At 36.5% G+C, this 20976-nt stretch overlaps 3 protein-coding genes and 1 long non-coding RNA gene across 5 annotated transcripts; 3 read left to right on the forward strand and 1 right to left on the reverse strand.

Moving 5' to 3' along the window:
• The first annotated feature begins 1434 nt into the window (after positions 1-1434).
• Positions 1435-2525, forward strand: LOC132113751 (mitochondrial import receptor subunit TOM5 homolog). Its single transcript, XM_059521719.1, has 2 exons — positions 1435-1630; positions 1957-2525. The coding sequence occupies exons 1-2, from the start codon at positions 1510-1512 to the stop codon at positions 1989-1991; spliced, it is 156 nt and encodes a 51-aa protein (XP_059377702.1). The 5' UTR covers positions 1435-1509; the 3' UTR covers positions 1992-2525.
• LOC132113749 (glyoxylate reductase/hydroxypyruvate reductase-like) lies at positions 2494-5598 on the reverse strand. The gene is made up of 9 exons (XM_059521718.1): positions 5414-5598; positions 4930-5060; positions 4776-4848; positions 4527-4643; positions 4003-4091; positions 3603-3704; positions 3362-3497; positions 3027-3157; positions 2494-2883 (listed from the first exon to the last, which is right to left on the reverse strand). Exons 1-9 carry the CDS (start codon positions 5503-5505, stop codon positions 2762-2764), a joined length of 993 nt encoding a protein of 330 aa, XP_059377701.1. The 5' UTR covers positions 5506-5598; the 3' UTR covers positions 2494-2761.
• A 2721-nt stretch (positions 5599-8319) lies between these two features.
• LOC132113752 (proton-coupled zinc antiporter SLC30A9, mitochondrial) lies at positions 8320-15911 on the forward strand. 2 transcript variants are annotated; one of them, XM_059521720.1, is made up of 19 exons: positions 8320-8469; positions 9187-9332; positions 9510-9704; positions 9931-9978; positions 10064-10163; positions 10267-10359; positions 10560-10642; positions 10741-10799; positions 11046-11113; positions 11830-11932; positions 12054-12109; positions 12197-12332; positions 12850-12889; positions 12986-13057; positions 13176-13283; positions 14370-14535; positions 14821-14950; positions 15164-15277; positions 15654-15911. In XM_059521720.1, the coding sequence occupies exons 2-19, from the start codon at positions 9224-9226 to the stop codon at positions 15696-15698; spliced, it is 1725 nt and encodes a 574-aa protein (XP_059377703.1). In that variant the 5' UTR covers positions 8320-8469; positions 9187-9223; the 3' UTR covers positions 15699-15911. The 2 variants fall into 2 exon arrangements, with proteins under 2 accessions (XP_059377703.1, XP_059377704.1); XM_059521721.1 differs by having other exon boundaries at positions 9513-9704.
• A 1943-nt stretch (positions 15912-17854) lies between these two features.
• Positions 17855-18742, forward strand: LOC132114239 (uncharacterized). Its single transcript, XR_009425273.1, has 2 exons — positions 17855-17937; positions 18148-18742. It is a non-coding gene; the product is annotated as an uncharacterized LOC132114239 (long non-coding RNA).
• Positions 18743-20976: the final 2234 nt, after the last annotated feature.

The raw sequence follows: 20976 nt of genomic DNA on the forward strand, positions 1-20976 counted from the left end.
AGAACCACTAATTCAGATGACTATATTATTCAAACAATCTAATGAGGCCTACCTTGGACTTTCTGTTGAAATCCACCTTCTGCATCGCCCGTACAGAAGCAGCCCTGCTCAAAACTTATCTGATCATATTTTTCAATATTGGCTAACAAAGTGCCATTTACAGGCAGGTATAAAGTGCTGCCATTTGAGCTCCCAGCGCTTTAGAGTAGAACACACCTCTGGCCATCAATCAACACAAAATCACCTAGAGTTAAGATTATTCACAGGAGTCAAATTAATTACATGAGCAATAACAAGGCAACTGAAACTGCTAAACAACAGACTAATCCTGATTTAGGTTAATAACTGAAAATGCTTCATGCATACTGAATTAGCAATAGTAGAAAATCTAAATGAGATTTATTGCAAAGTATACTAACACACACAGGGAATTTATTTTAGTGTAGTTTCCAGTACACAGAAGAAAAAAAAATGTTGTTTTAAATGATCTACAACAAAATAACCTATTTGCAGATAAAATTATGTGAGGTATTTCCTGAATGGGGTCTACTGCAAAGTATTCGTTACACACAAGGAAATTGTTTTAGCTTCTGTGTAGCGTCTAGTACACAGGAAAGGAAAAAATACAACAATAAAAAGAATAAAATGTAATAAAATTATAAAAATTAAAAAAATAAAATGAATATATAACACTGACAAAATGGTCTATATAGATAGTTATGCAAGGAATGTGAATAAGAAATGGACAGGATATGTTCAAATGTTGTCGTTTTGTATTATTAGTAGTAGTAGTAGTAGGCTAGTAGACAGTAGTACATTTACATGTAATATGATTTCATTATTTTCAAGGACTTTGAGTACCTGTGTAAGTATACTTTGCAATAAATCCCGTCAGAATTTTTAAGAGCGACGGTTTAGCCCCATTTCTTTATGAAGGAACTCTGACGTCATCAATATAATTGATGACTACCCCCATGATTCACTAAATACTGTACACTTAATGTGAACTTTTTTAATGTAAATTACATGCATCTATACTTTTTGTGCTTTTTAAAATGATTCAGTGCCATAGGATACTAAACGCCAGGATATCCGTGATGAATGTCTGTATAAAATAATTAAAATCAACAAATAACGAATCAAATTATTTGTTAGGCTACACACATTCACGGAAAGCACGTTCCAAAACTCAAAACACTGAAAAGTGTTCTTTTTAGTATTGCCTGACTAAAATGACAGATTTACGATGCTTTTTCTAAAATATATATTATTAATTCGTAGTATATATGTACATTGACTTATCACAAAATGTTATTTTATAAGGAACGTATTCATTTTAATTATGTATTGATCGTGATAATACCCGATTTAGTATCAGGCACAATGTAGAGGGCTAATAGCGGGGGTCCTAGAAGCAGGTCCTATTTCCCTTTTCGCATGCCTTTTGGATTGATTGTGTGTTGGGAGTGATCATTTGAGGCACATACAATCCTTGATTCCAGCTTAAACATGTTTAAAATTGAGGGACTTGGGCCAAAGATGGACCCGGAGGAGATGAAGAAAAAAATGCGCGAGGATGTCATCACGTCTGTTCGTAATTTTTTGATTTATGTCGCGGTTCTGCGAGTCAGTGAGTATTCAGCTGCTTCATAGATGTAGCAGATCAGTTGTGCACGTGCGATCGTTTAAAACTGGAATTATTTATGAATGAATTATTTTTTAAATGAGTTTCACGATGCACATTATGAGTTGTGCTGATTGATGATCTGTGTAATTGTATTATGTACTATATCTATTTAATGGGGTCTCCATGGTTACTAATGTTAGAGGTCACCTTTACAGTTAAGAGACAGTGTATAGGTACAGCTTATGCAACAATGTGTCAAACAAAGCTACGTCTCTTAATGTCAATCAAAATGTTGATGTTGGTTGAAATATGTGTTTTTTGTTTATCAGCACCCTATGTTTTGAAGAAGCTGGACAGCATATGAAGATTGACCATGAACAGAAACATTCCCTGAGAGATGAGCATGAAGGACTCTGCTGCACGGTCACTTACACCGCAGTTAATAAAGAGATGATGTAACTTTGTATCATTTATTTTATTTTACTGGATGCAATTGAATGTACTTGATTTGTTCTCATCCGAGCTCAGTTGAAATCTATGGCAAACAATTTGCGTCTAACAGAGTGTTGTCATGTTCACAATGGTCTAAGCAATAAATCTTTTTTTTATTGGTAGTTGTTGCGACTTAAACTTGGATTGGATTTATAGTAATTACTTGCTTTAATGTACATTTACAATCCCAGTAGTTCCCATTTATACATTTGGATTCATTCTGTTTTATTAGGGTAAAAGCTAAACATGCTTTGGAGATTTTTATGTAATGACTATGACATTTAACATTACAGTCAAGTCCTCATGTTTAGAAAATGTGGTTCAACTATTTATTTAACAACAACTGCTAATCCAAGAAATGTCAAATACAGGAATTTCAATAAATGCTTTATTGTTACAAATTAAATACCTATTACATTCATTCTACTTCAGCTTTTAGTGTAAAAGGACATTTGAGTGTTGACTTTGTGCGATAATCACCGTAGAACAAATGTGCATGTTTAGCTTATTAAATTATGTCATGATCATGATTTACCAAGTGAGATGAATTTTTATCCCTTCTAATCCCATCTAGTTGGATTTATTGGATGGATGTATGCTACTGAATTTCCATTCATATAATGACATCTAAATTCCAGAGCACTACAGTTTCAACTCAGTGGGCATTTCAGAGCCTGTCAGGCCTGCCAGCAAGTTGTTTGCCGTCAGTTCGCTCATGACACCACGTGTGGAGTAGGTGGCACTGCCGATGTGAGGGAGAACCACTGTAAGACAAAGTGAGACTGAGTTAGACACGGTTTTTTCTACTATTACATGGCTTTTCATTGGCAACAAAAAAAAAAAACATTGAAGTGGGTCTACAGTGTACAAGAGCACTAGTGAGATTTAACAGCTGCTTTTCCCTCACCACAGTTTTTAAGGGTCAGCAGTGGATGGTCGGTGGGCAGAGGTTCAGGGGTTGTAACATCAAGCCCCGCTGCTGCAATCTGACCACTGCTGAGGGCTCCAAACAAGTCCTCTTGATTCACAACCGCCCCTCTAGAGAAAAGAGAATACAGTATTTTTCACTTTAGTATTGATTTGAAAAATCAATCATTGTTATCTGCAGAGTAGTTTAAAAAGAAAGAAGAAGAGCGAGTCATGAGAACAGTAATTCTCTTGACAAATATGGGTCAAATATAGCATTAAACATCAAACATGTTCCACTGCTGCTCTGCTTTAACATTACAAGTGTGTTTTTACCTGCTGGTGTTGATGAAGATTGCCGTTTTCTTCATCTTGCTGAAGAAGGTTTTGTCACAAAGGCCTTGAGTGTCAGGAGTCAAAGAACAAGACACCACCACAAAATCACTCTCTCTCACCAGAGTATCTAAAAGCACTGAGAGGAGATGAAAAAGAGAACATCATACAATCTTTATATCCCCTCTGAATAGTTTTATTCCATCTATTGAGTTGCATCAAGCAATTTAGTGTATTTTCTTACCATATTCCCCATCAATCTCTTGAGCCTGAGGTTTGGGATGTCTGCCTGTGTACAGCAGTCTCTTCACTCCAAAAGGCTTTAGTCGCCTTGCAATGGCCAAACCTTCAAATCGCCAGATTAACAAATCTGTTATAGCCAGTGTAATTCTCTCTATAATGATAATGTCTAAACAATTCACCTTCAGTGTCTTAACAGCATAAACTGGGCGACCTATTCCATTATCCACAGAGCTCATGTTGCATATGGTAACAGGATGCTTATTTGTAAAGTGATTTGTTTTCACTATAATCGTCACTGAATGTCACTTCATTAAAAGAACAGATGGTGTACATAGTAGAGCAGATGCATAGGTAGCTTATTTATGGTAGAGAGTGAAAAAAGTGAATAATTCATACTGTACCTATGCGGCCCAAACCAATCACACCAACAGTACTGCCCGAAAGACCATAACCACACAGCCACAGAGGCTTCCATGTACTCCAGCCGCCACTGAGAGAGATGGGAAATATGCCAAAGAAAACAGATATTACAGTGGTACTGACTCTCTGTTCTTAAAGTTTATGCTTATTAAACATTAAAGAAATAGTCCATCCAAAAATGAAAATTCTGTCATCATTTATTCACCCTTACGTCTTTTTTTTCTTCTCATGATCATATAAGTAGATATTTCAAGAAACACTAATAACCAAACTGTTTCAGTTTCCACTGACTTTCATTGTTTCGTTCAAGAGGAAGCAAAACTGTTTAGTTACCAACATTCTTCAGAATATCTTCTGTGTTCCTCTGAGGAGAAAGTGTATAAATGATATGACAGAATTTTCATTTTTGGATGGACTATCCCTTTTAGATTATTGAACATTTGCAATTGATCACTACAAAACTGTGATATATGACACAATGTATTAGAAAATGTGTTAGACTGACTTTTTCACCTCCTCTACACCCTCGGGAAGACGTCGGCATGTGGCCAAGAGCAGAGCCACTGTCAGCTCAGCAGTAGCATCTGTCAAAACATCGGGAGTATAGCCTACTCTTATCCCTCTGGGGCAAAGAAAGATAGTAAATGCGATTAAATTATATTAACATTCTTACTGTGATCCATCTTAATCGATCCACTGTCCATTTTCTCACTTTCAGGGGTCAAATCAAAAGGCTTACAGAATGTGAACTTACCGTTTCTTTATCTCATCTATGGCAAGATGGTCAAATCCCACAGAAAGAGTGCTGATCACTTTCAAATTGGGTCCTGAGAACATTTAATGTGTGATGTAAGTATTACCAAATCAGTATCTTTACCTTCTAAAGCGTAACTAGAGGTTTGTCTTACCAGCCGCATCCAAGACCTCAGCATCAATTTTGTCTGAGAGTAAACAGAGAAGCCCATGAGCACCTGCCACCCCCTGAAGGAGCTCTGCCCGGGGCACAGGCTCATCAGAGTCCCAAACAGACAGATTACAACTGCACATAATGGATAACAACAGAGGCATTTAAACGATTGTTTGCAGTCATTTAAATTTTGCTCTGCTACATTTGTTGTAAAATATCAAAGCATGCAATAAAACTCGTGACCTAAGAGTGCGAGACTGTCAGCATAATACAAGGTCACTGGTGAAACTTTAAATGCAGGAGTGAAGCCAAACTGCCTCAAGCTCCTTGAGGTTCAAACTTGCTTTTAACGAACACCGTGGCCACCGTAGTTTTGTCGCGAGCTACTTCATCTCATTAACACTTCAGGGAAAGCATCTCAGACATTTAGACACGCAAAGCTCGCGTATAACGCATGCATACGAGATCATAAAAAAGTTTCGTACATCCCGGCTTTTTGGAGTATTTGCATGCCCTCCTGCGGAATGCGTCTCGTGACGAACACTTTCAGCGTCTGCTGCGTGCTCATCCTGTACATTTAAAGGTGAAACGGATATATTTCACTAGGAAAACGACAACAGCAGAAATCCACGTATGCTTCCCTATTTACATGTGGTAGCACTAGAAAAAAAGTAGGTGAAAGTGTCTCTTTCAGCAGGCTTTCGCGCCATCTAGTGGAGCCTGAGGACCTTTGACGAAGCTTTGATTGGGATTGTATGGAATTACATTTGCTTCAATAAAAATGAACGAAACTTCATAAAACTGAACGTAACTTTTCAGAAACTATCAAAAATATGCCATTACAAAAGAAGAAAAACAATGAAAATGAAAAAAAATTAACACAGTTGCACAAATGTAACAGGCTCTTCAAATATGCTTCAATTTTGTTAATGTTTTTCAAAGATTCGTTTTCGCTGATCGTGGATTCTGAATCCATTGCCACAGATTTCGCTTTTGCTTCGCAGTTTTTTTTTTAATAAGAAAACAAAACTTGTTTTAATGCACTTGTTGCTCTTATTCTTCTCTCCAAGTAATGATATGTTACATGTCTATTTATTAAACAGACTCTTTTTTATTTTTTAAAAACAGTGATAGTGGAGAGACAGGAAATAAAGTTTCAGTGATGGATCACAGCATTACACTGCCACATAGAGACAGTCTATTCCTGCAAATTTGAATTAAATAGAACAGCTTTTTGGCAAGCAGAATCAACACCCCAGATTGGTCATTTAGTTTTAACATCCTAAATATCTCTACTTGCATTTTGTTTGTCTTTGCACATTTTATTACTGTGATTTTATTATGAAGGAGTACATTCCATATATGGTGTCTCCCGTCCTGTCCACAAATGCACCCAGTATTGGGAGATACACTAAGCTGTGTGCTTCCCACCAACACAATAGAGGCTGGACTGTGTGGGGAAATGGTTACCATGGCAACACTTGCACCCTGTATGGATCAGTATTCCAGCTGGCCCACTCATCACTCATGCATACGGATATCCTTTGTAATGTCCACATAAATATTACACTTTATTATTATTATTATTAAAATTTAAAAGCATGCATATGATTTTAGGCTACCTGTCCTGTCTTAATTTGTAAAGAAAAAAAGACTCCAAAGTTGATTCTTATTCATATTTTTGAAATATATATATACATAACAAAAATAATTTAAAAAATATTAAAATAGAAAACCGTTTTTTTACATTGTATAAAAGTAAAAAAAAAAAAAAAATTTACTTTGTTTTATCAAACAAAGGCAGCCTTGGTGAACATAAGAGACTTTTTTCAAAAATACATTTTAATTTACTGACCTCAAACTTTTGAACATATATATCTAGTGACACTACAGCCATTAGGCATTGTTTATAAACCACTGAACCATACATCTTTTCTGTGTATACTCCAGGTCAGGCAGAGGTTAGATTCTGTCATACATATTGTGTTGAGCTCAATGAACAGTATAATTGCCAGCAGCAGCAGTGAAGAGTTTCGAAGACCTTGTTTTGATAACATGAATGTATAATATATAGCTATAATTTATACTGGTTTCCATGACACCCTATTTTATATAATGTGCTTATTCTTAATAATAGTGCTTACTTGTGAAAGTTGTAAAACATGTTACAAAACTGGGTTTGTTTTGGGTCAAGAGCACCAGCGAGTTACGTGTCTCACTACGACAGTCTCTTTAAAGCATTGTGGATGGGTACTTTCCTCCAAGGCGTGTAAAGTTGTTTTTGCAAAGTTTCTTTCAGATTATTTCATTTCTGTGTTCATGATTTTTTCTTTGAATATTTGTGATTTGAATGTCCTCTCTGAACAGAGTAGTCTTGACGGCTGGGAGGAAGGTATGTTTTTGAGTGAGTTTAATAGTCTTCATACAATAATTCTTCCTAGAACCTATCTGATACTGGGAATTTTGTCAATATAATTGGTCTCATTTCATGTCTTTTGGGAGGGGTTATTGATTTTAAAGTGCCACAGAAATCATTAATAGAGTTGGCTGAGGTTGTTATATTTTGAAAGATGTTGAATCATCCTTTTTTAGAGGCCTTCAATGCTCAAGTTTCGTCCCCAAGAAGAGACAAAGTTCAGAGATGTTCTCTGAGAATTCAGACACCTTCAGGGACAGTGTCTTTGAAGCAGCGAACATCCAGAGAAATCCCTGTCCACCAAAACAAGCTTCCTCAAAGTCAGCAAACCAGAATGATCACAGACAACCCCTCAGTGCTGAGCCTGGCTAAACTGAAAAATTAACAAGTGTATAACTCTAAACTTATTGGCAATACTGTATGCCATTTGTTCTATCTGACATGTAGCCTGGAAGGACACAATCACTAGATGTCTATACAGTAAAATACATATCCTAACTGTTTTGTTATCTCTCTTTATGAAGGTGGAGAAGCAGTGGCTTTTCTGAATGGGAGTGAGGAAAATACAGATGAGATCATCTTTTCTGTTGTTGCTTTGCTCATGTCTTCAATATTTTTCCTTATATATTTTGTATATTCAAATGCTACTTTGTAAATTTCCAAGATATGGTACAATTAATAGTATGTTTTTTTTTAGGCTATTTGTATTTATTTTGTAGGCAACATTTCAAGGAATGTATCCTAATTTTCGTGTTAAATGTATATTCTGGCCATATACACTAATTTATGTTATTATAATAAATCAAATTTTTAATTTCCGATTCAACCAGCAGCACATGTGTATAACTTATTAAAACCTCACAAATTTAGAACATGGTCAATTTTGACTTTCAAAAGTAGTTTTATAGTCTTAAAGATATCTTAACAGCACTGCTCCAGCGATGGTCTCCTCCACTGTTAAGCGAGACTGCATGCGCAGTTTGAAAACTAACGCGCTCTCGTTCCATGACTCATGATCTCGCGAGCTCTCCGTCTTCACTACTGTCGGCGTTGGTACTATTTTGTTATTGACTGTTTTGAGTTAGCCGCCCACCTCTAGTAAACAATGGACCGAGCTTCATAAAGGTAAACAATACCTAACGAATTGTCTGTTATTTCAGCTCCTGTGTGTAACATGTCTATAATTACCTCAGCAACTGTAGCATCTTGCTAGATGTAGCTGTCACGCTAAACTAACTGAAAGGCACCGGGTGCGTCAGATTCAGTTAGCAGTAGCTTATGTGTTGTTGTCAAAGCGGCAGTCTTCATCTAATCTAACGTTAGTCGAAATTAAAGCAGTCGCACGTTCAGACATCTTCTGCTTACTTCTGCAACGGTACGCGTTGACGGGATATCTAGCCGGGTACCTTACTGATTTCATTGGGTGGTAACGTTAATTCTAAGCTTATGCTGATCTAGAACAGCATGCAAGTGTTTATACTGTCGAAACGGATTTTAAATGTTTCCTATTTTTGACTTTTACTGAATTGAAAAGGTTTTATGTAACTGTATTAAGTAGTTCTCTTTGAACTTACTGTCACATTTATCTGAATTAGCTGTAGTGTTCAAAATGTGAGATGGATAAGATGAGTGGATAGATTGATAGTTGGAACAACAGATAAATTAGATAGATAGATAGATAGATAGATAGAAAGAACTGTCACTATGATTGTGGACAACGTGTATTTACACAGGTTCTATTAAAATCCTTTGTAATTTATTTTGTACATAAATGTTTCACTGTTATCACATATGTCCAGGGACTTTTATTTACTAACATAATGTACTGTAAATGTCCGGCAGGATTCAGTGTGTTTCTCCTGGACTTGCCACAGAGAGGATGTTCCCCTGCCTGGCCCACAGACCATGGCAAGTCCTCTGCCGGGTCTCCCTGCAACAACGAGCCCCTTTATCTCAGAGAGCCTCAAAACTAGCAAAGCCATGTTTTGGTAAGAGCCTCACGCAGTGTCATTTGCATGTTTTTTTTTTGTTTGTTTTTTTACATAAGGACTGAGAAAGGATGTGTATTTAATTCTGTGTCATATGTTGTCATTCCATATTGGAAGTTTTAATAATTCTAAACTACATCCAGAAATGCTTCTGATTATGTAACTCGTGATACTCAGTAGGTTGGCAAAGTGGAAGAGGAGTGCACAAACTCTGGTTTAGCTTCCCCAATTCCAGAGTCACTTCCTTAATGTGGACACAGGTTCAGAACTGTTCCACAACAGGCAGTGATAAAGACGGATCTCCATCCGGCCCTGTAGAGCCAAAGCCCACTGAGAAACAACAAGCTGCACAGCCCTCTCCAAAAACAGCTGGTAATGATTTCAGCATTATTTTATGTTCGTTCAAATGCATTTGAATGATGTCGAAAGTATGCGTCTTTATTCTCAGTTCTATAAACCATTTGTTTCTTAGGTTTTTCTGAGTATATTTAAATAAATAGTTTTATGTGTTATTTATTTATATATTATGTAATGTATGTGTGGTAGGAGTTATGATTTATTCTAACTATTCAAATATTTTTTTTTTTTTGCATTTGAGGTTCCAAACCTCAAGGGCTGATGAAAGCAGAGAGCATTCAAGTGACAGGTAGTGAAGTCTTCTTTTAAACACAGACATTGTATATCATGATTCTCTGTATTTGAACTATCTTGCATGATTCTTGTGTTTTCAGTACGGGCTGTCCTGAAAAAAAGGGAATATGGCCCCAAATACACCAAGAATAATTTCATCACTGCAGTCAGGGCTATGAACGAGTTCTGCCTCAAACTCAGGTACCTTTAGAAAGCAGAGCTTTGTAGTTCACTTCGTAGTCATCCAGTTTGCTGCCCTTCCACTATGTTTACATTGAATCGATGCGTTTTTGTGCGTTCAAAGTGACCTTGAGCAGCTCAGGAAAATCCGTCGTCGTAGTCCCCATGATGACACAGAAGCCTTCACCGTCTTCTTGCGATCAGATGTGGAGGCAAAGTATGTACAACCGTCTTCTTAAACTACAATTTGAAAGTTAGAATTTAAATATTTTACTGTATTTTGCTCAAATAATTGCAACCTTGATGAGCATAAACAGTGTTAAAAACCTTTTCATCTGTAGTGTACGGTCTATACTTTTGGTCATCGTGTGTAAGGATCTGAATTATGAGTTATGAGTTTTGTGTGTCTTTATTTAGAGCGCTGGATGTATGGGGAAGTCAAGAGGCAGTTGCTAGGCAGAGGAATCTGAAGAAAGATGTGGAAAGGGAATACCAGGAAAGTATGTCATTCTCTTATCATTTACTGCATGATCTGCATTCTGATGTTTTCATGTCCTCTGCTGTCTAGATAACAGTTTGCCTTTCTTTTTCTCATAAGACATATTTCGAAACCAGATGCTGTTGAAGGAGTACAAAGACTTCTGGGGGAACACGAAGGTAAAAAAAAGTTCAAGCCTGTCATTATGATTTTTACGTTTTGGTGCTAGTGCCCTGGTGTAACCAGGCCTCATTATTCATGATATTCCTCAGCCTCTGTCTCTTTCTTCCATTATCCCTTTCTTGACATTTTTTTCATATTCATATCTCCCTTTTGCTCCTAATTCAGCATCAAAGCAGAGCATAATGATTAGTACAGTGTGCTTTTAGCTAACTGTGTGTTTGATCCTTTTTTGTCTCCTATAGCCTCGGTCTAGGAAGAGAGCGACATTTCTACATGGACCTGGAAAAGTGGTGATGGTGGCTATGTGCATGTAAGTTTTACCAGCTTCATGCTATCTAGCTATTAGATTAAGGATATTGAGTTAAAAGACATGTGCTACCACATGAGGCCTGACCCACATTGTCTGTTAGCCTTAAAACAACTAGATCTCTGTCTAGTGCATTGTACAAGTCAAATTATGTAATTATGTGTTGCTTGAGAAATTAGTTACGTTAAGACATTTAAAAAAAAAATCTGTGAACATTGTGTTATTGTTGAGTATCTTATGCTTACAGGCTGCATTTATTTGATAATAAAAACAGTAATAAAAACTTTGTGAATAATATTGTGAAATACTACTACAATTTAAAATGAATATTTTCTACAATAATATGTTTCAAAATAAAAATTTAGTTTATTCCTGTTATGGCAAAGGTGAATTTTCAGCAGCCATTACTTCAGTCTTCAGTGCCACATCATCCTTCAGAAATCGTTTTAATTTATCGATTTGCTGCTTAAGAAACATTTCTTATTATCAATGTGGAAAACAGTTGTGCTGCTTAATATTTACAGATGCAATTTATTCAGTTTATGTTTACTAAAAAGTTCAAAAGAACAGCATTTATTTGAAATACAGGATTATTTAACTGTTACTTTTTATAATTTTAATGCATCCTTGCTGAATAAAAGTATCACTGTTTTGAGTATCTGTGTATTTGTGCATCAAGTGGAGATCTAAATGTCTAATTTCATTGATTTAAACTGCAGAAATGGACTGAATTTCTTCTTCAAGCTGTTGGCGTGGGTTTATACAGGATCTGCCAGTATGTTTTCAGAAGCCATCCACTCACTGGCTGATACCTGCAATCAGGTGAGTTGGCATTCATGTCTGTATCTGAATGACATGCCTACAAAAGATGGTGTATGATTTAAAAATAAATAACCGAGACATATATATACTTGTTCATTTATTCAATGCATCTCTTTGACAGGCACTTCTTGCACTAGGCATTAGCCAGTCTGTCCGGAACCCAGATGCCTTCCATCCGTAAGTACAGCTCATACAAGCTGATCCCTGAATGATGTCCTCTGGTTTTGTGGTCATGTCTAAGCCAACTGTCCTGTATTATTAAAGGTATGGCTTCTCCAACATGCGTTACATCGCCTCTCTCATCAGCGGAGTCGGCATCTTCATGATGGGTGCTGGCTTGTCCTGGTATCATGGCATTATGGGACTCCTGCACCCTCAGCCAATAGAACCACTGCTCTGGGTTAGTTGCACTGGAGTAGAGCTTGTAGATAGAATAATATTAAGTCTGTGGTGTTACATTACCATTTGAAAGTTTGGTGTTGGTAAGATTTTTAAGGTGTATTTATTTGATCAAATATACAGAAAAATCCTAATATTGTGAAATATTACAATTTTGTATTACTGTTTATATTGGAATATATTTAAACACTGAATTTATTCCTATGATGGCAAAGCTGAATTTTCAAGCTTCAGTATCACATGATCCTTCAGAAATCATTTTAATTTGCTATCTCAAGCTATAATTTTTGAAAACAGCTGAGCTGGTTGATATTTTGTGGAAAATGTGATTTATTATTTATTTCAGGATTCTTTGATGAATAAAAGTTAAATTATAAATGCCTTTACTGTCACTTTCTATTAGTTTAATCTGTCCCTGCAAAATAGAAAATTGAGTAAATAAATCTTACTGACATCAACGTTTTTAACAATTGTGTATATAGCTTTTTTATTATTATTATTATTATTATCTTTTGCAGGCTTATTGTATTTTAGCAGGATCTCTGGTATCTGAAGGAGGTGAGATGTGGTTTCCTCTGTCATATTTTCATTAACATTCAGAAAGGTCTTTCTCATTATTTTTTAATATCATCTGTCTGCTGATTCCCCATAAAGCTACACTATTGGTGGCCATTAACGAGATCAAGAAGAATGCAAGTAAACAAGGCTTGTCTTTTTATGAGTACGGTATGTACCTTTGGTTAAGTCTTCTGTTAGCGTTTTATGTTATTTGATTGTGATTGTAGTTTTGACACAGCTTGGAGATGATCAGTTTGGTCATTCTTGTATGTTTTGTGTACAACAGTGATGCAAAGTCGAGACCCCAGCACTAACGTGGTCCTGTTGGAGGACGCTGCTGCTGTGCTCGGGGTGGTGCTGGCAGCTGGATGTATGGGACTAACGTCTCTTACAGGTATTAAAAATAAATGCAAGAATGATGTATACAGTTTAATGTTAACTGTCAATTTTCCTGTTTCTGCGGTCTCTACTACAGGGTCAAGTTTAATAAGCATATGGGACTGAATTGTATCCCCTTTGTAAAGAGCAATTGATGTTCTTTTTAAGCTTTGTAAATCCAGCTCTATACGTCTGTGCTCACACAAAGTCAGCACCTACAGATGCCCAGAAGCTTGTTCCTCCTGCTCTGTGGTTTTCATGGCTTTATGGAAAATTTGTGTAGAGATCTGCATAATGCTCTAATCAGTAAACCTGCTTTCATGCTTGAGAACTGTCCTGATGGCAGTTTCAGCTCTGTTTTGTTATCCAGTGCATATTACAGTTACATGTTATTATTGTAGTGTAATCAACCATTAAACTAAAAGCATGGTTAATTTACATAGAAGGGCTTCGGGGAAAGAAAGAAAGAAAGAAATATCACTAACCACTAGAGGTCTCTATTGTGCAATTAAAGACTACTTTATACCAATTCACATACACTTTTTAGTTCAAAGGTTTGCGAAAAAGTTTATATTTTTATATAAAGTTTATACAGTTAAAACAGTATAATTGTGAAATGTTATTAAAGTTTAATATAACTGTTTTCTATTATAATACATATTAAACTGTAATTTATTGCTGTAATGGCAAAGCTGAATTTTCAGCATCATTACTCCAGTCTTCAGCATCACATGATCCTTCATAAATCATTCTAATATGCGGATCTGATACTAAAGAAACATTTTGTGTTAATGTTAGCATATATCCAAATGGATTACCTCAAATTGTTGCTTAACCTTTAGTTGCATTAATGTAAAAAGTGCTGTATAGACATTGCCATTTATAATATTATACAAAATAGAGAAAATGTCCTAAAAAATATGCACCCTTTTCATAACACCATGGGTTGTGGGGTAATCTTATTCATAGCTTATGCTCTATTCAATTGTCAGTATGTCAACTGGCTTTTTTCATTTGGGTTGACTCATATTAGTCTCACTCCTTATTTAGTGAACGTGACATTCAATGCATTTAATGCCTCTCTCTTTCTCCCCCTTCATAGGTAACCCCTGCTATGACAGTCTGGGTTCTCTGGGTGTGGGCACTCTGTTAGGAACCGTGTCTGCATTCCTCATCTACACTAACACAGAGGCTCTGCTGGGTCGCTCCATAAAGGCCGAGCATGTGCAGAAGCTCACAGAGTTTCTAGAAAATGACCCTGCTGTCAGGTCAGTCCTCTGTCCCTGCATCTCTCCACTGTATGTGTCCCCTACGTTTACCCACAGTCTACATAATAAGAGCTTCATCAGCAAAAAAAAGCTGCCATCTTATAGTTCATAACAGTACTGTACTTTAACAAGGAGGTAGATGCAGTATGCTTCAAATGCTTTTCAAATTCATGCAAACATCACATCCTGAAATGTAAGCTTGCTCAGACAGAGTTACATCAGTGCTTGTTCTTGCTTTGATGAAATTAGATTTGATGTCCTCACTTTGGGTCATTCTGTCTCCAGGGCGATTCATGATGTCAAAGCCACAGATATAGGGCTGAGCAAAGTGCACTTCAAGGCGGAGGTGGACTTTGATGGGCGGGTGGTGACACGCTCATACCTTGAGAAGCAAGACATTGAACAGATCCTCAATGTACGTGCTGAGAGCCGAGGCTTCTGCTGTGATGTAGATCATCTGACGTGACCTAAGTGTTTGTTTCAAGTCTATCCGCGGTTGCGTAGAAGTTATTAAACTATTAGCAAAAACATTCATGGTTATTTTTGCTGATGAATCATATTTTTGGGAGCTCTTCATATTAGTAGTGTAACTATCTGTGCTTCTAAATTGTGTGTGTTTGGCCTGCAGGATATTCAGCAAGTGAAGACGCCAGAGGAGCTGGAGAACTTTATGTTGAAGCATGGGGAGAACATTATTGACACCTTAGGAGCAGAGGTGGACCGTCTAGAGAAAGAACTTAAGGTATCTGATAAGATCACACTCATAAACAGCTCTTAATTGGTTTCTGTGATTCTATGAAGAACCTTTAACAAACATGGAACCTTTCTATTGTACATTATTTCAATTGTTATGTATTTTAACATGTAATTTATTCCTGTGATGGCAAAGCTGAATTTTCAGCAACCAATGCTCCAGTCTTCAGTGTCACATGATCTGTCAGTAAACTGGTGCTCAAAAAACATTTAAACATTTATTATTATCAACATTTAAAGCTGTTTAATATTTTGTGGAAACCAGGATCGATTTTTTTTTTAGGATTCTTTGCTGAAGAGAAAGTTCAAAAGAACAGCATTTTTTGACGAATTAAATGTTGACTCCTGCTCTGTATCTCCAACAGCAACGTAATCCTGAGGTGCGACATGTGGATCTGGAGATTTTATAATGTCAAGACACATTGCCGAATGGGGATCAGGATGGAGTGGAAGGAAAACCAATCAAACGTCGAGCGACCATCATGAGCACCCCCATTCTCTCCAACCAGCCAATCAGCCGAGGTCTTATGCTACGCCCATCGCACATCAGCCAAGCACTAACCTGTGCATGGTTTCAGTAGCTGTTGAAATAAGAACCATAGCCAATACAGAGAGGACACCAACTGGACATGGTTATGATTAGAGCTGCACGATTAATCGTTAAAAGATCGCGATTTAATTTCTTAAAGACAACGATTCCCCAAGTCTGTTAAACTTTTGAAAAAGTCTTACTGAATCATTAAATCTGCGTTTGCACTGCCGCTTACACAGAGAGAGCACTTACCATGTTTGTTTAAGAAACATCTTCACACACTATCTTTTCAACTACACAGTATTATTTCTGTCTTACGGTACAGTCACAGAAATACTGGGGTGGAAGTTTATAGTTCAGATATAAACACTGATGTTTATGGCAGCGATCAAAATGGAACAAATCCCCTTTTGAAGAACAAGGTAGACTTCATACCAAGTTTGTTTTCATTCTTCGTTCGCGGGCAAAAAGAAGTATGAAAAGGCTGAGCGACGGTATACTGTTTTCAAACATTCTGACACCCCCACGCTGTCAAGCATCATGTTTGAAATAAAAAAGAACCATAATCAGTCCTTTATGGGAAGTGTGAATGTCATTGAATCATCGGGTCAAACAACTTCATATTTCATATCATATCAAATATCAAATCATCATTTTAATATTAAAAATTGGTGTATTAAATATATATTCACTACCAGTCAAAAGTTTTTGAACTGTAAGATGTGTAATGTTTTTTAAAGAAGTCTCTTTTGCTCATCAAGCCTGCATTTGATCCAAAGTACAGCAAAAACAGTAAAATGTCATACAATTTAAAATAACTGCTTTCTATTTTAATGTATTTTAAAATGGAATTTGTTCCTGTGATTTTGGTGCTAAATCTTTAGAATCATTACTCAATGATCCTAAATCAATACATTTATTATTATTATCAAGTGTTTTAAATATTGATAATAATAATAATAATAATTATGTTTCTTGAAACAGCAAATCAACATATTAGAATGATTTCTTAAGGATTGTATGACCCTGAAGACTGGAGTAATGATGCTGAAAATTAAGTTTTGATCACAGGAATAAATTACATTTTAGAATATATTCTAATAGAAAGCAGTTATTTTAAATTGTAAAAAATATTTCATACTATTTCTACTTTTGATGTATTTTGGATCAAATAAATGCAGGCTTGGTGAGCAGAAGATAATTCTTATAAAAATAAAAAAAACATTAAAAAATCCTACTGTTCAAAAACTTTAGAACTGGTAGTGTATATTATAATAATTAAACGCTTTTAAATAGACTGCAGCAATAATATTTTGTTTTGTTCAGAATCGTGTGAGAATCGTGATCTCTATTTGAGACAAGAAAATTTGTGACTCAACTTATCCAGAATCGTGCAGCACTAATTATGATAAATGATTATTTTACAATCATTGGCTTTCAGATCTGTGGTATTTCGTACCATTGGAGCTTTGAAATCAGGTCCATGGAATGTAAAAGGACCAGTCTTATTTCATCTTTCAGTTTGCATACAAAGCAGCATAAACACTAATATTTTACAACAGTTCCCGTATTTAACACCAGGATATAACCAAAAATAGTTAACTTGAAGAGTAAAGCATCTATTCTGCTAGATGAAAGCACTGGTTTAAATTATATGTAAAAAAGGTTTCCCATGTTACTGCACTGTTTTTTTAAATGATCTGAGATGATGGCTTGTTCAAACAATGCCATTGACATTGAATGAAGTAGGCTGATTTATTGATTATTCATAGTTACAAAAATGAACAGCAATTATATATATATATATATAAAGAGAGAGAGAGAGAGACATCACAGAGATATTACTCTGTTATGGGAACTCCTTCCCTTCCAACCTTTCCTGAAGTCCTATTCCACCCTCCTTCCAACATTGCAGAGTGTGTGTCCTTTAGCCAGGAGGAGGGGGATGACACAATGTCCATCTCGGCCTCTGAGAGGGTGGATTGGGTGGGATCGGAGTCTGATCAGCTTGGGGCCTCCAGGGAGAGCTCACGAGGTTTCTGTCAAGGGCTGTCCAGAAGTTGGATGTTTCTCTATGACGCTTTTTGCGTAACTCCGTGTCGTCGACACCAAGCTTCGTTGCAATTTCTTTCTAGGAATTAAATGCTTTCTCTGAATCTTTAAAGTCTCTCCGCGAGCGATCGTACAGGTGCAGATATATCTGTGCCAGCTCAGCTATTCGACACTCCAGTGTATTCATGTTGCTAGTGACTAGGCCGGAGATATTGTTCTCTCTTACCTGACCTCCATTGAAATGAGAATGAGGGGAGGGGGGGTGGAAGGTGGAGTTACAGAACACACCCACCGATTGTGTAACCGCCACAGACCAATGGAAATTCAAAGGTGTTTAGGAGCCAAAACGAACTCCCCCAGAATGTTGGGGAAACTGCCGAAACAAACTCTAAACGAACTTCGTTTTGGCCTGATTTTGTTTAAAATGACGTCATATCAGTTCGTTCTTCATTTTTGTTTGAAGTATATCGGGCCCTTCAATTATTATCTACCCCCAGAGTGCAGACTGTTTCGCTCTCTGCCCTGACTTCTGAGTCATCGACCTCGACTTTGGTGTGCCCTGTCAGGGCTCTGAGGATTTACATTGACTGTTCGGCGAGCTTTCTGCAATCTGGCCAGCTTTACATGTGCTACGGTGGTTGTGCGAGGACGGGCTGTGTCAAAACAGAGACTTTCCCAGTGGATTGTGGACGCTATCACGGCTGCTTATACGAGCCAAGGTTTGGAATGCCCTTTTCACTTTAGGGCCCACTTAACAACAGCTATTGCCTCCTCCCTACTTTTTTGTCAATTGGCCAGTCATTTGGACTGGCATAAGCCAATAGGACTTTAGGAAAGGTTGGAAGGGAAGGAGTTCCCATAAAGGAGAAATATCTCCATGATGTCTCATAACCGGAGACGTTCTCTCAGTACACATGCAAACAGAATATTTAATGGTAGTTACATGCTCTCTTGTGCTGAAGTCTAACCTTTGCAATGTTTTTAAACATTGTAATTTAATCAAAGCTTCAAGAGTTTCTCTTAGGAACAGTCAGACAGCGATGAAGTAAAAAAAAAAAAAAAGTTTTGTAAAAGGCTTTAAGACTATATATTTTTTAAATATGTTTATTGTCAGATTGTTGTTTGGGTAGATATTTGAGCTGTTTGGAGCTACTGAAATAAAATGAATAAATTGCAATTAATTTCTGAAACCACTGAATATTTGTCCTTTTTACTGAAAAAAAATAAAATTTTTCCTTTTTTTTAAGGAATTTATGCTTCTATTCTATAAATGATACATTAAATTAATCAAAAGTTACATTAAATAAAATTAGAATGCTCCAAAACATTTTGCATTTCAAATAAATGCAGTTCTTTTGAACTTTTTCACACACACACACACACACACAGAGATATATATATATATATATATATATATATACACACACATATATATATATATATATATAGTTATAGTTATATATATATATAGTTTTAATTAAACATTAATAATAATATTTTTTAGAATATTATCGTTTTAGTGTATTTTAATCAAGTGAGTGCAGCCTTGGTGAGCATGAAACTTTAAATAGATTTGAAAAATATTTTATATTCATTATTTTTCCTTTATGATGGCTCGTATTTAACGTCGCTCTTTTTAATAAAAAATCGATGTCATTGGCTAGTAGGCTTATCAATAACCATGTTTTTTTATGTTGATTGGCTTAGATATATTTCTGGACTTTTGAGCTGTTATTTAACGTCGCTCTTTTTAATAAAAAAATCGATGTCATTGGCTAGTAGGCTTATCAATAACCACGTTTTTTTATGTTGATTGGCTTAGATATATTTCTGGACTTTTGAGCCTGAACCTACAAATACAAAATGGTTTCTTAAAGTAATGGAAACATACAGATCTCGCACAGCTAATATGTAACGTTAGCATATATGATTCTGTATGGTCAGTTGCAGCAGTGATTTCAGTTTGCGGTCTACATGATGCATCTACAGCAGCAGGACATTGTCAAAAATAGACTGTGGCTCAAATTCTGATGAGCAGCCTACCTAGACAACATTTGTGAGCGCTGTGTGAGCATTTGACTCGATTGCGCCCTACGGTTCCGAAATCGCAAGGACACTAGGAAGGACACTAGTGTTTGAGACAGAGGGACATCAGAAACGTGTGCTGCATCCGTGATGAGGATCATGAAGAAAGGTAACGTTAGGTAGCCTACTCCGCGGCTGAACAGCGATGTCCTCCCACGACGAGGGTTTGATCTCTCTGTGAAGGTACAGTGCGTTTTTTCTTTTGATCTGATTATTATTATTTACTCGACAGATTGTAGAAAAATGGACATTGTCGTTGAGAGGCTTGGTTATCAAAATAAATCCCTGATTCAGCGGAGGATCATTTAAATAATAGGTCGATTTTCTACTTCGCGCGATTTTTTAAATCAGCTTTTTGTATGTAAATAATCAAACACGATACATTTGTGTCTTGCTCACAATATATCAGATATTTAATATCGGATGTTATCTAAAAATGCCAAAAATATTGTTTTAACATTGCTTGAGTTTAATCGTTATATATATCCCGTGTGTGTCTGAATGCCTGACCTTTTGAGTTGTTTATCGACGGTCGATATTTGATATTTGTGTGAACTTTCCTATTGTTATTGATGTTTGTCATAGCAAACACAACAACAGGGGGCGCTATCGACCTAGTCTTGACGACCACGTCCTAGTCTTGACGACCAAAACCTAACGAGCTGCCTACCTTCAGCATTATGAGGCATTTTGCAATGATGTCCAAAAAAAAAAATGCTGCTGCTCGCTAGATTTTGAGAGACGGGCTGCCAGTGGTGTTTTTATATACCCTCAGTAGACATCGTGCACAGATGATTTACTCTGAGCTTTGAGCCTCTTTACAATGCTGCCTTGTAGACCCAGAATCAAGCAGCATTGTACAGGGCTATGAAAGCACAGAGACACACTTCCATGTCATCCCCGAGTGTTTGTGAAGGATTTCTGTCATTCTCAAGTTTATTTATGGGATTATTTTGTATCATTGCAATGCACTTCATTTACACTTCTTGTAATTATTAATAGATTTGAAGCTTTGTTTA

This window comes from Carassius carassius, chromosome 33 (genome assembly GCF_963082965.1).
Source record: "Carassius carassius chromosome 33, fCarCar2.1, whole genome shotgun sequence".
Classification (NCBI taxonomy): Eukaryota; Metazoa; Chordata; class Actinopteri; order Cypriniformes; family Cyprinidae; genus Carassius; species Carassius carassius.